Source organism: Neoarius graeffei, chromosome 14 (assembly GCF_027579695.1).
Source record: "Neoarius graeffei isolate fNeoGra1 chromosome 14, fNeoGra1.pri, whole genome shotgun sequence".
In the NCBI taxonomy this organism is placed as follows: Eukaryota; Metazoa; Chordata; class Actinopteri; order Siluriformes; family Ariidae; genus Neoarius; species Neoarius graeffei.
The window spans coordinates 42,033,560-42,051,506 of NC_083582.1; the positions used below are offsets into that span (position 1 = coordinate 42,033,560).

Consider the following 17,947-nt stretch of genomic DNA (forward strand, 5'->3'; position numbering starts at 1 on the left):
GAACCAGCTTGCCATTTTGAAAACACGCCTAGTCAGTGGGAAAACACTGGGAGTGACGTCACCGGAGTGAAATATCGGGAATTATTATACATACAGGACACTTGTTCGATGGAATAAAAACATGCATTCTATTCCCTTCTAGTGGGTTTCATTTGTTTAGTTTGATAGCATGCAGTATTCTTATATCGCTTATCCTACGTGTATTACGTCACACTACCCAATGGAGAATGAGTGTTGAATATGGTTTACGATATTGCATGGTTGTCAAGACATGATGTCACACGTCGGAGCTGATGTGAATATCCAATGAGAGAGTTTTCTGCTCTGTATGCACAGAAGCATTTCTTTGTTCACCGGGAAAGAGAAAGATGTGTTGAACACCTGAAAGGCTGCCAAAACATCATTAGATATTCTTCACGCGTATTTACAAGAGAAAAACATACCAACAGACATTGAAAAACTGGAAGAGAGTGTATTATGATAATAATAATAATATTGGCTGGCTTTTTTTTGTGGTTTATCAGATATATTCCATTCAGTTAGCATGAGACTGAACTCATCTTTGACTTGTTCAATATCATGCTAGCTGAATGGAATATATCTGATAAACCATGAAAAAAAGCCAGCCAATATTATTTACATATGTCACTCAGATTCGTGATGTATTTCATCAGAAAAATGTAAGTTTTTCAACATGAGAAGATAAACTTCAAGCCAACGTGTGATTTTTTTTTTTTCCTTTTATTGTATAGACACATTCACAAAGTACACAAATTTATCAAACAATTCATCGATTTCCTCATGAGTGACCTGCAGAGATTTATGTCATGGTTTTGAATCTCCATGTCCTGGATGGAGTGTGTATGAAAAATACAAGGTGTGTGTGATGTATCATACATACATGCATACGAATAATTGTGTGTTTTTGCCCTAAACTAATATCTGTTGGTTTTCTGTTTTATAAATTGTTAAACTTCTCTTTAGGTCAGTGGGTCGGTTTGATTACATTTTAATAATTTTGGCTGCTGTTTACTTGCCATTAAGAATGTTGCTTTAAAAATTCTTTTTTTTTTGTTATTTCATAATCTTATCCTCTGCGGTCAATTATTTCTACTCGTTTACTTTATTGTTGTGCACTCTTAGATTATGCCTCGTGATCTTTGCTGCTTTCAGAAAAACAACTCTCTATATAACGAGTTCTGGCTGTGGACAGACATCTTAACCTGTTCACCTCACTGCTAGAGACCCAGAGGCTTGTCTCTCTTTCAGGAGGGCTGTGGCCCAAATTATTTTGAGGACAAAGTGCAATGAGGTATCCAAGAAATGCTGACTCTGAGCTGGTTCTAAGAAATGATCAGTGCCTCCTCAGTGACCTGAAGTGCTTGAGAGCTGCATTAATCCAACACCCTTCTTCTGTATGTTATTCCAGACAATAGGTTGTAACCCAGTAGTCAGATAAAGCATGCAGTCCATTCAAATATCATATTTTCTATTTGAGCTTTTTTTTGTGGCTAGCATAGGAAGGATATGCTACTTTTGTTTGACTTCATTTTGGGCTAAAAGTGAGTTTCGAGCATACCATTTCAGAATCTTTGGCACAAGATTTCTTGATTCTTTTGTTTTTGTGGCACGGCTGTAAACTCTTGGTGAAGGCATCTTATTTGTATTTCTTTTCTTATGTTTTACTCCAGGTGTAGGAAAGTTTTCATAGTAGTGTGTAATGTGTGTGCGCGTGCTCTGTCATTCAGTATCCTGAAGAGAAAGAGGCTTGTACTTCGGGGTGATGATGGGATATTAAGCTGCTCTTGTGAATTTATTTGTTTAAAATCGCATCAGTAGTTACTACAGTCTTCATGAAATGTAGATTAGGCTTTAAGATGGCATGTTTAGCTTGATTTCTGAACACTTTAATGCTTAGATTACTTTTATAATGTGTGTGGACAGAAGGTTTAACTGCACAAATCAGTGTAGTCTTTGTGTTTTTATATATATATATACCGATATATGAGTGATTCCACGCTTATGGGTACTGAAATGGGGACATGAACTTATTTTTAAAAATTCACCTAATACCATTTCTTTTTTTACCATCAGGTCACAAAACATGTAATCTTTAATGAATGATATGTTAAAAGATAACTTTAATTTTCTGAGATGTAATAAAAACATATTTATATGCCAAAGTCAGAACGTAACAGAAGTGTTGTGGACATATAGATTCTCAATTTTAACAATGTAGAATTACTTTTTGAAACATAGGAAGGTGATGTTTTAGCAAATATAATTAATAAACATGTGTAGTAGAATAAACATACACATTCTTTCAATAAGATTAACATGGTATATAGCTAGATTGTAATTAATTTGTAACAGACGCGAGATGGACAATCGTAACAGAAGTAATGTAACAGACATCATTTTGGAACTCATAGGCTTGACTTTGGCATATAAATATGTTTTTATTACATCTCAGAAAATTAAAGTTATCTTTTAACATATCATTCATTAAAGATTACATGTTTTGTGACCTGATGGTAAAAAAAGAAATGGTTTTAGGTGAATTTTTAAAAATAAGTTCATGTCCCCATTTCAGTACCCATAAACGTGGAATCACTCTCTCTCTCTCTCTCTCTCTCTCTCTCTCTCTCTCTATATATATATATATATATATATATATATATATATATATATATATATATATATATATATAACACACACACAGACAGTTGTGGTCAAAAGAATGTCATGGCAATATTTGGGCTTTCAGTAATTTCTCTGAACTGTTCTTTTTCTGTGGCAGAATGATTGTACAGCATACATCTTTAACGAAAAAAAAAACACTAGAATTTGATGCACAAGTTTTAATTTTCTTTGGGTTTTCTGAAATCAACACAGGGTCAAAATTATACATACAGGGTCAAAAAATTACATATGCTCACTTAGATTATTAATTCAGAAGTGCGGAAACTTCCAAAATGTCTCTTCTCTTGCCAAGGCCGAGGTCTCTTAACTTCCTGTTAGTGATCATGATTGACTACAGCTGGTAGCTTCTCTGTGCCTTCATAAAAAGGGTTTGTTTACAGCACTCATTGGATTGACCAACACACAGTAAAATGGGAAATTCCAAGGAGCTCAGTGCAGATCTGAGAAAGAGGATCGTAGATATACACAACTTCAGAATGTCTGTTGGAGCCATTTCTAAACAACTGCAAATTCCAAGATCAGTTCAAACAATCGTATCCAAGTTATTGTGAGGTGTAGTCACTTTGCCAAGCCACTTTGCTTCAAGAAAACCCAAACTGTCACCCTCAGCTGAAAGGAAATTGATTTGGATGGTTAGGAACAACCTGGGAACCACCATGGCACAACCCTGCCATGAACTGGAAGCTGATGGATCACTGTCTACAGTTCAGATCACCATGGATGAAGAGGCTGCTATTCAAGAAATAATCCCCTGCTCCAAAATTGACACCTTTTAAGCTTAACTAAAGTTTGAAGCTGACCACACGGACAAAGAAAAAGCCTGCTAGAGGATAGCTGTATGGTCAGATGAGACAAAGATTGAGCTGTTTGGCCACAATGACCACCATGTATAGAGGAACACTGTATCAACTGGTGGTGGTAGGATCATCATGCTCTGGGGCTGTTTTGCTGCCAGTGGAACTGGTTCATTGCACAAAGTGGATGGAATAATGAAGAAGGAGGACTACCTCAGAATTCTTCAGCACAAACCATCAGAAACTTGAACACGACTTGGGACTTACAACAGGACAATGATCCCAAACACGCATCAGAGTTGGTTGTGAAGGATAAAGCAGGCTAACATTAAAGTGCATATTCTGGACCAATTTCGTGTTTAATTAATTTTTTTATATGAAAGTATGTCCCTTTACACACACACATCCAGAAGGGTAATTTTGCACAAGGCCATCTGTCTACAGCAGAAAAAAATAAAATAACAAAACGCGTCTGGAAAAATCCCAAGGGAGTCTGGAGCCAGATTCGTGACGTTATCTGCGGAAGCACCAGCAGGCTGTGCGAGCTTTGCAGGGTTTCAGTGCACAGCCTGTGTAGACCAAGCGCTCCCATTTCTCTCTCGTTGTCCGTTTTTTTGGGAAACGATGAGTACTATTCACATCAAGATTGGTGTTGCTACACCCTCCTACGATACATCTGTTAACCATTTTAATAATTGCACGATAACTTTTGAAGAAATTTGCAGAAAACCACCAGGTCGTTTTCTCATAAACAAACCAGCGCTGACGTAGGATTCAGAGGGAGGCGTCCTGCACGCGATGTCACGAAAATCAATGTTTTGTGAAATCCAAACGCCAAGTTTTTTCAGAGGTGGACCAATTCGCCTCAGATGGCTTGGTTTCAACTGAATTTTTCTGGTATTGCGCAAGGTAAAAAAAAAAAATTGCAGAGAATGCAGAATGTTACAGATATTTGACCAACGTTTAATATAAAATAGTAGAATTACATTGATCTTGCTCCTGAATTAACCCGTGATATGCACTTTAAGCTTAAAACAAGTCCTGACTTCAACCCTATTGAAAATCTATGGACTATGCTTATCAGTCGAGTCCATGCCAAGGAAAAAAAAAATTTTAATTGAACTCTACCAATTCTACCATGAAGAGTTGTGAAATATCCAACCAGAATTCTGCCTGAAGCTTGCTCATGGTCAACAAAAATGTTTGGTCAAGGTGAATCTTGCGAAGAGACATTTTACCCAAATATCAGGTGTGCTGTATGTATAATTTTGACCCTGTGTTGACTTCAGAAAACCCAAAGAAAATTAAAACTTGTGCACCAAATTCTAGTGGTTATTTATTTAGTTATTTTATTAAAGCTGTATGCTGTACATTCTGCTATAGAAAAAGAACAGTTCAAAGAAATTACTGAAAGCCCAAATATTGTCATGACATTCATATCCAAGATGACCTTCATGTCACTGTATGTAAACTTCTGACCAAAACTGATGTATCTCACACACACACACACACACACACACACTCCAGCGTGTAGAACTGAAATAAGCTCTGAAATGCTAAGGCTCTCTCAGCACTAATACTAGCTTTTGGAGGTGAGACTGGACCAATTTAAGAGATTTGCTTGGCTTATATATTTATACATTTGTGCATCCCTTGTAAAATTGCAGACGATAAATTTGACCAATATTCCCTTTGAAATAAAAGTCATTTTAATAGGATCGTTCATTTCAAATAGTCCCAATCTGTGCTGTTCGGAAAATAGCTGTAATGTTTTAATGATTTGTTCTGTAGTCCGAGCATTTGTGTCCTTTTATGTGCTTCAAAAAGTTGTTTTCCAGCTAAAAGAAAAAAAGCACAACAAATTCAAGAATGTATTCTTTTATCCACAGTAGGGGGATCCTCTTCTTTTCTTCTCTGCCCAGGATAGAATGGGATATTACCATAAATCCATGTGGGAGGAGGAGAACAATACATTTAGAGTGTGGATAGAAGAGTAGTACTTGAGTCGCTGAGAGGTTGAGTATGGATTTGTACGCCACAAGCCTCATGAGGTGGAAGGTTGCAATTCTACTCCCATTTGCTTTCTCTAGCACAAGAGCTGCTGCATTGTTTTTGTATTTAAATAAGTCCATTGCACTGCAGATTTGTTTTCCCACATGCTCTCCCTTTCACATACTGACAGGTCACACCACGAACAAACCCTCCTGTCAATGAAGATGAAGCTTTTTATGAATATTTGAAAATACTCGCTTTTTGTCTTGTGCTGGATTATGTAAATTCATCAGTAGACAGAAATGAATTATTAATGTATTTCATTGTGATAGGTTTTGATCTGTCTGTACAGAAGAAAGTCGAATTGATAAAGTATGATCTAAGAACGTAGCCTCGACACCTAGGAGATTCTGCCTGATGCAGCCACAGACGCAGCTGTTCAGAGATGTTTCTCAGTTTATTGAAAGGCAAACACAAGTACTTATCCACATTCAACAGTGTGTTGTAGGGACAAATAAATACGTTTATTAGGGATAAAATTAGCTCATATGTTGAAATTTTCTGTAAAACTGCTTTGCCACAATGTCTGTTGTTAAAAGCACGAAACAAATAAACTTGACTGTTGATTGGAAGATAAGATCCAACAACGATATGATATTGGAAAATGTGATTTACAAAGCCAGGTTATCTGTGTATGATGAGGTGATGTCAATGGGTGACAGGGTATTATCTAGAAATTGAGAGAAGGGTGTCGGGGGGGTCCTGGGGGGTCCAGGGGTATTCTCATCTCATTATCTCTAGCTGCTTTATCCTTCTACAGGGTCGCAGGCAAGCTGGAGCCTATCCCAGCTGACTACGGGCGAAAGGCGGGGTACACCCTGGACAAGTCGCCAGGTCATCACAGGGCTGACACATACACAGACAACCATTCACACTCACATTCACACCTACGGTCAATTTAGAGCCACCAGTTAACCTAACCTGCATGTCTTTGGACTGTGGGGGAAACCGGAGCACCTGGAGGAAACCCACGCGGACACGGGGAGAACATGCAGACTCCGCACAGAAAGGCCCTCGCCGGCCACGGGGCTCGAACCCAGGACCTTCTTGCTGTGAGGCGATAGCGCTAACCATTACGCCACCGTGCTGCCCAGGGGTATACTCCCCTGGGAAAATTTGAAATATTGAAGCAAATTTGGGGTCCTCTGGTGCAATTTTGGCATGAAAAAGCAGTTGGGAGAAGCTCTTAAAATAATGTGTTTTAGGTAGTGAATTTCTGAAAAAAGAAATCGGTCAACTCAAATTTCAGGAAAATTCTTTATTTTATAGCGCATGTAGACTTTGTGCCTAAAGGTAAATACGCATTAGAGATTTCACACACGCGTCAGATGAGGTTACATGAAAAGGTCTGCGGCTTCCTCAAACGGGAAGTTCTTAAAGCCTATCTTGGCGTAGCTTAGACGAACAAGGCGGTCCAATGTACTGATACCAAGTTGGTTGCGGAGACCGAGCTTTATTCTGTTGCTACAGCTGAAGACCCTTTCAGCCTCTGCACTGCCAACCGGGACTGAAAGAGATGCAGCAAACAGTTCAAACGGCCCTACAAAATAATCATAGTCATCCTCTCACATGCACAATCATGATTGCAAAATTATAAATTAAAATTACTCGTTTTTGTTTCATCATAATTTTCTCTAATAGAGGCTTTGCACAGTCACCTGACCCCATAGCAACAGTAACTACGTCGCCATGACGGGGCACGCTTGTCGTGCTTCATTCAGACAAACATTTATAAACATTAACAGTTGTTATTGATTGGTATGGGAAGGTTTTTCTGCGTTTTTGGATTTACAAATCATTCTGAATGAAACAAAGACATCAGATTTTTTTAATTTACCAAAAGTAATTCGTCATCAGGGGAAAAAACTAGATTTCTCGATGTAGATGGGAAAAATGGGGGGGGGCATTCAGCGGGACTCTGTGTCGAACAGAGAGGTCAAAAACCTGATGGTACTCACTTAATTTCCACGAAGGTAAGAATTCCCAAAAAAAATTGTATTTCAGAACTGGAACAAGGTGCTCATTCTTATCCAGTAAAGTGAATGAGTGGCACAGCCTAAACTTCACCGAGACTTAAAGTGCATTTAGAGTCGGGGATCCTTTGGCGCATGTTGTGCGCGCTCTTGGGACCCAGTCGTTATGGGAAACACCTGATGCTGATTTGAGAGCAATCAGCACATACGTTTAAGAACACGGAGGCTTTGCGAAGTATGATCATTCTCATGGTCATGTTTGTTTGTAGCCATGTTTATGACCCTGCTTTCGGTTTCATTTTTGTCAATATCACACCTGCTAATAAACACTCTACCTGCGCTTACAGCCGTCTACCGCCGCATACTTGACCGAATACTTCGCAATGTGAAAAGTGTCCTTACAGCACGTGCTGATTGCTCTCAAATCAGCATCAGGTGTTTCCCATAATGACTGGGTCCCAAGCACACGCAGGATGCGCTCCGAAGGATCCCCGAAGGGGAATTTTGAAGCCCATCGTTGCAGAAAATGACCTGTCGACTTCTAGTATCAGCCATCGAAAAGACGGGTTGACGGGTCTCTAGATAACACCTAGATGAGTGATGAAGCATTATGTCACTGGTCAGGATAGCCTTATGAAAACCAGAGAGCAAAGATAAGTTTCAAGGATTTAACTGGAACTGGCCAAAACAATTAGCATGCAGACTGGTCAAAACCAGTTGCAAGCATGCCAAACGGATATCTAGATCACATTGACTGACTGGTAGTGCAGCAACAGACAAGGCCTTCTGTCTTCCACAGATGAGGAGAAAGAATGGAGTGGGCCATTTTGCTTCATTCAGGCGGCTGACCCACAGCTGGGTCTGATGAAGGCTTGGAGGATGGGAGACTGTGATAAAGGAGGAGATGAGTGGGCAGAAGAGGTGCAACTCACCAAGCAGGCTGTCGAGGCCATCAACAAACTGCATCCTCGGCCCCGTTTTGTTGTTCTCTGTGGGGATCTGATCCATGCCATGCCAGGTAAGATCACTGTTCAGGAAGTCAATATGAACTGACAAGTATTTAATTATGACCTTTAGCTAGGTTGTGCATGGGTGAAGTATAATACAGTTTTGTTGAAGGTAGATTTTATTGAAGCTGTAGAGTTTGGAAACAAAATGTTCTGTGAGCTGTTTCTCAGATTTTTCTATTCCCCTTTGCCACTAGGTGAAGGAGGCATCCACCTAGTGCATCACCTGCACCATTTTTGGGTTTTCCATCTAACTATAATTTTTGTTAGCACACTATCTTAAGAATGAGTAGTTGACTAAGATTTATATGGAATTCTCAAACAGGGTCAAGATCACAGCAATGTCAAACATCTGAAATATTTTTTTCTTCAGTAGTATTCTTCCTGTTTGTAATACAGAAATGTTACTCAAGTTCCTGCTCAGGAACTCTGGGCTCTTTGCTGTCTGTCCATCCATCCATCATTCCATCCAGGACTGGAGGATTTACAACAATCAGCCATAGCATTTAAAACCGCCTGCACAATATTGTGTAGGTCCCCCTTATGTAGCCAAAACAGCTCTGACCCGTTGAGGCACGGACTCCACAAGACCTCTGAAGGTGTGCTGTGATAAGGGCCTCCACGGATTGCTGATGCTCAATCGGATTGAGATCTGGTGAATTTGGAGGCCAAGCCAACACCTTGAATACTTTTTGTCATGTTCCTCAAACCATTCCTGAACAATTTTTTGCAGTTTGTCAGGGCTCATTATCCAGCTGAAATAGGACACTATTCTTATGAAGGGGTGTATTTGGTCTGCAACAATGGTTAGGTAGGTGGTACTTGTCAAAGTAACATCCATATGAATGTCAGGACCCAAGGTTTTCCAGCAGAATATTGCCCAGTGCACCACGCTTCCTCCACCAGCTTGCTTTCTAAGCAAAGCATATGCACCTGGCCGCTCACATGATGTAAAAGAAAACGTGATTCATCAGGCCAGGCCACCTTCTTCTTCCATTGCTCCATGGTTCAGTTCAGATGCTCTCATGTGCATTGTCGGTGCTTTTGGCAGTGGACGGAGGTCAGCATCGGCACTCTGACTGGTTTGTGACTATACAGCTCTATATGTAGCGAGCTGTGATGCACTGTGTGTTCTGACACCTTTCTATCATAGCCAGCATTAACTTTTTCAGCAATTTGTGCTACTGTAACTCTTCTGTGGGATCAGACCAGATGAGTTAGCCTTTGCTCCCCATGTGCATCACTGAGCCTTGGGTACCTACGACCCTGTCACTGGTTGTCCTTCCTTGGACCAGTCAAGTTTTATAGCACTTTTAACAATAGACATTGTTGCAAAGCAGCAGAATTTGAATGACTTTAAACATGAGCTAATTTTATCCCTAATCTATCCCCAATGAGCAAGCCTGTGGCGACAGTAGCAAGGAAAAACTCCCTCCAACGACATGAGGAAGAAACCTTGAGAGGAACCAGACTTCAAAGGGAACCCATCCTCATTTGGGTGATAACCAACAATGTGATTTATAAAATTAACAGTTTTAACATGGTCAGTTTCGTTGATGTTAACTCTTCATTGATGGAAACTTGAGTGCAAAGCTGTTCCTGACACCTGCAGTCCTAAAGTTAGCAAGTCAACTGTAGTCCTCAGCCAGAAAAGCATTACTGTAAGTGTCCAGAGCATCTTCCAAGTGTGACTTTCAACTGTCCATACGGGGCCGTCCTCCACAGGAGTGATGTGAGGAAACTCCAACCAGACGTAGGACATCAGGATGGATCAGGCAGGTCCAAGGAGTAGAAGTGGTCAGCATTTTGATCTCCGGATTGACATGTAACTCAGAGGGACAGACGGGGGGGGAGAGAGAAAACACAGGTTGTTGGTCTTTCGATTACGTTCATTATGTCTTATATTATATATAGTTTTTTTTTTTTTTTTTTTTTTTTTTTTTTTATAGGAAACACAACATTAACACACCTGTCAAACCACACACAACACTCCGTCAGATCCTGGTTCATCCCAAAGACAGAATACATCCGGACAACAGATGCAACACCATATATGAGATTCCATGTAAATTATGCAATAAAACTTATATTGGGGAGACAGGAAGGAGTTTCAACACAAGAAAACATGAACATAAGAAAGAGTGTGAAAAGGAGACAGCTACAAGACAAACCCGAACAATAAAAGAAAAGGCACAACAGGAAAATTATAAGTCAGCTATAACAGATCACTGTAAAAGGGAAAATCACATTATGGACTGGGGGAATGCCAGAGTCATCCGCACAGAAGATAACAAACATCAGCGCTGGATCAGGGAGGCCATAGAGATCCGTAAGCGAAGCCCGAGGACCATCAACCGGGATGAGGGAGCGTACATGCTCTCCCATACCTGGAGTGCCATCTTGCAGGGGACGAACAGACAGTATAAGGCGTGACCGACCTGTCAAACCAGACAGGAAGGCCACGCCTTCGGAAACATCAGCTGATAAAAGATGCGTCACCAATTAACATCCGGTGACACTCTGAGGAAGACGGAAGTTGTACGTCGAAACATGTCAGGTAAACAAACCCAAAAATTAGATGTCTGATAAAAAAGAAAAAAAAAAAAACTAACAGGTTGTTGGGTATGCCCAATGTCATCTGATGAGTAGAAACGGTATACATTTTGTGCTGAGTGCAAGCAGGGACTCCAGCAAAACTAACTATGACAGCATAACTAAAAGGGGAGAGCCAGAAGGTAACACGGGCATGAGGGCATCCCGAGACCTAAAGCAGCAGCCACTACACCGTTGTCAAACTCGAGTGAGCAAGCGAGTGGGGGACTGACAGCATCCATACATCCCAGTTTACCAAAACATTGTCTGAGGACCCTCCAGATCTACACCTTTACCTCATAAACACCATTAACAAAAGGCTTGACTAAACAGATAGGTTTTCGGCCTAGACTTAAACGCTGAGACTGTCTGTCTGATTTCCCACTTTTGGTAGGTACAAGTCTGCACAATTTGGCCCTTGTCAAAGTCACTCAGATCCTTACACTTAAAGGTCATAGGCAATGGTCGGAGGTGAAACGTAGAATATCAACTTTGTCTAGAAGAATGATCCAAAAAGCGAATTCAATTTTCCTAGTGTCTAATTTGCACCCTAAAATTGAATAAAAAGATTAAAATATACCGTTTTGCCCAATTTCCAAAGGTTTGTTTACATCTCACTTATGCGCACTTTCGCCGCCAGGGGACCTGGTGGTGAAAGTGCTGGTCAACGATCCAAGCAAGGTCAACACACTTTCTTTGTGGCAAAACTGGAAAAATTTCAGGAGAATTGGAATGCTGATTACAGAAGCGATTTGAAATTCCACATGCGACAAATGTTTACGGAAAATAGTCAAGTGAACTTTGGCCAAATGGCACATCTTTTATAATTCTCAGTGTTTCAGAAGTCTATGTATTACACCTATATATGTTAGACTCAGACTTCTCGGAGAGCATTTTGAATGACTCCGGTTCTTACCTGTTGGGACACAGCAGCCTACTAGAAATAACTTGGTTGTTTATGGAAAACGTCACATTCAGAAAAATGGGTTTGTATTGCATCTGGTGAGACTGACCTTCAACATGTAGCTTGAATCTTACTACACTTTTAAACTATCAACTGTTAGTAGTCCAACCAACAAGAAATTTCGAGGCGATACCAAACAGGCAAAAACTATGAACAGTTCCTATCGGGTCCTATAGCCTCATACAACACAGCATATGGCCAAATGGGAGGCTTTGGGTGACGGTGGTCACCTGGAAATAGATCTCATCTCATCTCATTATCTCTAGCCGCTTTATCCTTCTACAGGGTCGCAGGCAAGCTGGAGCCTATCCCAGCTGACTACGGGCGAAAGGCGGGGTACACCCTGGACAAGTCGCCAGGTCATCACAGGGCTGACACATAGACACAGATAACCATTCACACTCACATTCACACCTACGGTCAATTTAGAGTCACCAGTTAACCTAACCTGCATGTCTTTGGACTGTGGGGGAAACCGGAGCACCCGGAGGAAACCCACGCGGACACGGGGAGAACATGCAAACTCCGCACAGAAAGGCCCTTGCCAGCCCCGGGGCTCGAACCCAGGACCTTCTTGCTGTGAGGCGACAGCGCTAACCACTACACCACCGTGCCGCCCTGGAAATAGATCAGGAAAAAAAAATGCTACCCAAGCTAGTCCTATGTGAACACTATTAGGACATGTTGTGCTCTTGGTGATAAATATCTAATAGGAGCTTAGACATAACATTTTTTTTGGAGTGGGACCAATAGTGTGACCAGAGCCATAGGACAATAATTAACAACAGGGTTGAATTCACTTTAGCAAGTTTTTAAGTCTGTTGTCTTAGATTATATGGAGCGTCCACCATACGAGTCCCAGGGAACTAGTTGTTCCTATATGTGCTCAGTGAGCACTTTATTAGGAGCCCCTGTACCCCTAGTCTTTCATGCTGTAATCTAATCAGCCAATCACGTGGCAATAGTGCAGTGCATGAAATCATGTAGATACAGGCCAGCAGCTTCAGGTTATGTTCACCTCAACCATCAGAATGAGGAGGAAATATGATAATGATTTTGCTGATCTCCTGGGATTTTCACACACTGTCTCTAGAGTTCACTCAGAATGGTGCAATAAAGAAAAACCATCCAGTGAATGGCAGTTCTGCAGACAGAAACGCCTTGATGAGAGAGGGCAATGGAGAATGGCCAGACTGGTTCGAGCTAAATGAAAGCTGCAGTAATTCAGATAACCAACTGTAGTGACCAGAAAAGCATCTCTGAATGCACATCAAACCTTGAGGCAGATGGACTACAACAGCAGATGATCATGTCAGGTTCCACTTCTGTCAACCACGAACACACGAATACAAATGAGCACACATTTTTCAAAAACATTATAATTTCCCAATTTCAAGATTTTATATGTTGTCTTTGTATTATATTCAATGATGTATATGTTTTGCATGATTTTGCAAATCACATTTGTTTTTTTGGTTTTTTTTTACCTCTCCTGCGACGGAGTCAGCGGGGCAAGGTGTTGGAATCAGTGCAGTTTGTTGGTTTGTGTGTCTGTCTGTTAACAATTTAGTGTCTCGAAGGTTGCACGGATTGACTTCAGATTTTCAGGGTAGGTGGGCAATGGGTCATAGCTTACCTGATTAAATTTTGGGGGTAATCTGGTCAAGGTCACCGGAAAGGTCAATTTTTTTGTGTGTGTTTTGTTTTGTTTTGTTTTTTGCCTGGCAACACTTGTTGGTTACATTTTACGCAGCATCCCAACTTTTTATGCAACATATGGTTGGAAGCAGAATTGAAATATGCACATTTTGGTTTAAAGTCAAAATGATGAATTTGAAGAAAGTTGTTGCAAAAAGAGGGGGGTGCCCTTTTTGCAACAACTTTCTTCAAATTCATCATTTTGACTTCAAACCAAAATGTGCATATTTCAGTTCTGCTTCCAACCATATGTTGCATGATGGGGTAGCATGGACAGTCTCCTTAATGGTTGGGGGTTAAAGGTCAGGGGAGTCAAGGTCATCGGTCAAAATAACATTTTCCATTATAACTCAAAAATGGTTGCCAGTAGACAGATGTTTACTATTATGAGCATATACGGTAGGAACTCCCAGATGGTCTTTCATTTGGCACCATGATCTTTGACCTTGAAAGGTCAAACTCAAGGTCACAGATTTTCAGAGGGCTATAACTTAAACGGTTGATGGTAGACAGATATTTACCATATCAACTTATAGGAAATGCCGTATGGGCTTTCATTTGGCACCATGATCTTTGACCTTGAGTAATCCTGAAAGGTCAAGCTCAAGGTCATGGGTTTTCAAAGGGCTATAACTTTTAAAATGGTTAATGATGGCCAGATGTTTACCATTTTCAACATGTAAGAAGTCCCATATGGGCTTTCAGTTGTTGCCATGACCTTTGACCTTGAATGACTTTGAAATGTCAAACTCAAGGTCATGGATTTTCATGATTGAGAAATATTACCATTATCAATATATAGGTATAAAATAAGTGCTGCCGGGCGAGGTTTGTTTTGCCTGGCAACACTTGTTGGTTACGTTTTACGCAACATCCCAACTTTTTATCCCTTGCTGGCTGAAAGGCCCAAAGGGGATAAATGTCATGGCAATGTCCATCCCGGGAAGGGTGCTCACCTTCAGAAATCAATTTCTGGAGGAATTTCACAAAACTTGGCAGGATTCTTTGTTGTATGTCGGTAGAACACATAATAATTTCATTAAATTCGGTCACATTTTACCAGAGTTACAGCCCTTGATTAACAAAATTATAATTTGACAATTTCATGAGTGTGTTTTCCTTCTGAAATCAAGTCCTCTCTCAATTTTTGGAGGAATTTCACGAAACTTGACAAGAGGCATTGTTATGTCAGTAGTACGTCTGTTATTTTGTTCAATTCGGTCACATTTTACCGGAGTTGTGGCCCTTGATTAACAGCCTTGTACTTTCACAATTTCATGAAGGTGTGCTCGCCTTCTGACATCAACTCCTCTCACAATTTGTGAAGGAATTTCACCAAACTTGGCAAAAAGCTTTATGTGACTGTTATACGGGTCATTCCATGCCAAATCAACAAGAGGTTATGCTCGACCATCTCAAATTTCAATGAAATTTGGAGGGCTCAGAGATGCTATTAAAAGAAGTTAATCCCCAAAACTTGAGCTTCCTATCACCAATAGTTTCAGAGATACATGCATTTGAATTTTTCGATTTTTTTAGGTTTCTATCTTGCATAATAAAGATTGTATTGCACTTTGAAATATGCATGTTTTGAGCAAAATGCAAAAAAAAAAATTTCAAATGCCTGTATCTCTGAAACCGTTGGAGATAGGAAGCTCAAATTTTGGGGGTTGACTTCTTTTAATAGTATCTCTGAGCCCTCCAAATTTCATTGAAATATGAGATGGTCGAGCATAAATTTGTCAGATATTTGTTGATTTGGCATGGAATGACCCATACGTATATTGAAATTTTGTTTAATTTGGGCAATTTTTACCAGAGTTATGCCCTTGATTATTAACAAACTTGTACTTTGGCAATTTCATCAAAGTGTGCTTGCTTTCTGAAATCAACTTCCCTCACAATTTTTATCCCCTGCTGGCTGAAAGGCCCGAAGGGGGATTATGTCGTGGTGATGTCCGTCCGTCCGTCCGTCCCAGGAAGGGTGCTCACCTTCTGAAATCAACTCCTCTCTCAATTTTTGGAGGAATTTCATTAAACTTGACAGGATTCTTTGTTATATGTCGGTAATACGCATATTGCAATTTTGTTCAATTCAGTTGCATTTTACCAGCGTTATGGCATAGCTGCCAGGGGGGGATATTGTGCTCTCGATATTGCCATCCCCTCATTCTCGATGCATCATCCTATTTTTAATGCATTGAACTGGTATTTGAAATTCTGTTTTCTAAGGTGTGGAGCTGTTATCCCAGTGTGAGTCATGTTTTATTTTGTATTGGTTTTAGAGAGCTATGAATTGAATACAAATCACTGAAAGACTTGTACTATATTTAAAAAAAAAAAAAAAGGCCTTTCTTTCATTTTCATAGAAAAGGGTAGATGGGGACAGGACTCTTGGGAAGCACCTTTTCTGCAAATCCTTTTTACTACCGAGTTCTGAAGTTTCTCTGGAAGGGATATTGTTTACCTTTGGGAATCTTTGCAGGCTTCATAGTTTTATTTTCCTTAATATGATTTGAACCCTGCTGCTATAAGGTATGTGGGAGCTGTACTCTGTAAGTAAAGCTAAAATAAGTGGGCTGTAAAGGCACAGCTGGGTCTTGTAAGGAGGTGTGGAGACCTTTTAAGCAGCCCGTTAGTGACAGGCCAAGCAACCTGACTGTAGCAGATACATTAGATGACCCATCCATCATGCAGCTTCTTTTCTGCTCTTTGAAATGAGCTGAACCCATCTGACATTTCCTCACCCCTGTTTTGCTTTGAAGTAGTTTGAGAAACCAGTTTTGTCTAGCCTCTGGTAAAGCATGAACCTGGAGAAAGAAATGTCCTTGTATTTGCAAGGCTTGTTGTGGGTTTAGAACAGCTCACCTGTCCGATACCAAATCATTTTTAATTAAAAGAGTGTGTTGAAACTAGGACTGGAACGACATTTTAAAATGGACAAATACTTTTTATTCTATCCACATTCACTGGATATAAGCAATCATGCACTCTGATTGATTGAAGGTGTATAAACAAACCTGAATGGAAAAGGCCAGGAAACAGAATCCTAAAATTACGCCCGGCTAAGTTTCGACCAGAAAGATTGTCATGTCTTTGAATAAGTGATGATGTTCTATCTATATTCACTGGATATGAGCAATTGTGCACTCTGATTGGCTACTCTACTACTAGGCTATCAGCTCGTATACCATGAGGAGAGAAAAACAAAATGGCAGAGTGCATCAAGTCAGATCACTTTGTCTAGTATTTAAAAGAAACAGAAATGGCGGCGGGCGGCACGGTGGTGTAGTGGTTAGTGCTGTTGCCTCACAGCAAGAAGGTCCGGGTTCGAGCCCCGTGGCCGACGAGGGCTTTTCTGTGCGGAGTTTGCATGTTCTCCCCGTGTCTGTGTGGGTTTCCTCCGGGTGCTCCGGTTTCCCCCACAGTCCAAAGACATGCAGGTTAGGTTAACTGGTGACTCTAAATTGACCGTAGGTGTGAATGGTTGTCTGTGTGTCAGCCCTGTGATGACCTGGCGACTTGTCCAGGGTGTACCCCGCCTTTCACCCGTAGTCAGCTGGGATAGGCTCCAGCTTGCCTGCGACCCTGTAGAACAGGATAAAGCGGCTAGAGATAATGAGATGAGATGAGAAACAGCGGCACAGTGGTGTAGTGGTTAGCGCTGTCGCCTCACAGCAAAAAGGTTCTGGGTTCAAGCCCAGCGGCTGGCGGGGGCCTTTCTGTGTGGAGTTTGCATGTTCTCCCTGTGTCAGCATGGGTTTCCTCCCATAGTTCAAAGACATGCAGTTAGGTTTACGTGGGGCGGCCTTGGGCTGAAGTGCCCTTGAGCAAGGTACTTAACCCCTGACTGCTCCCCAGGCGCTGTAGTGTGGCTGCCCACTGCTCTTGGTGTGGGTGCGCGCGTGTGTTCACTGCTTCAGATGGGTTAAATGCAGAGGATGAATCTCCCTGTGCTTGAAGTGTGCATGTGACAAATAAAGGTTACTTCTTAAAAGAATATAGGCCCCCCCCCAATATCGCCTGTTCCATACTCCAGCCCAGTAGGTGGCAGTAATGCACCTTTTAAGTTGGTTTTGCCAACCACCAAAAAACCCTAAAGAAGAAGAAAATAATGGCGGAGCGTGTTGCTGAACCAACAGAGGACCAAATAAAATTAAAAAA

At 40.9% G+C, this 17,947-nt stretch overlaps 1 protein-coding gene across 3 annotated transcripts in view; it reads left to right on the plus strand.

Annotated features, from left to right (window-relative positions):
* The window catches only part of cpped1 (calcineurin-like phosphoesterase domain containing 1), a 64,140-nt gene that overhangs the window by 7,025 nt on the left and 39,168 nt on the right, over window positions 1-17,947 (plus strand). For all 3 annotated transcript variants that reach the window (XM_060939686.1, XM_060939688.1, XM_060939687.1), the window contains one exon: window positions 8,322-8,540. In XM_060939686.1, the coding sequence (XP_060795669.1) occupies window positions 8,322-8,540 (219 nt within the window). The remainder of the gene's footprint in view (window positions 1-8,321; window positions 8,541-17,947) is intronic.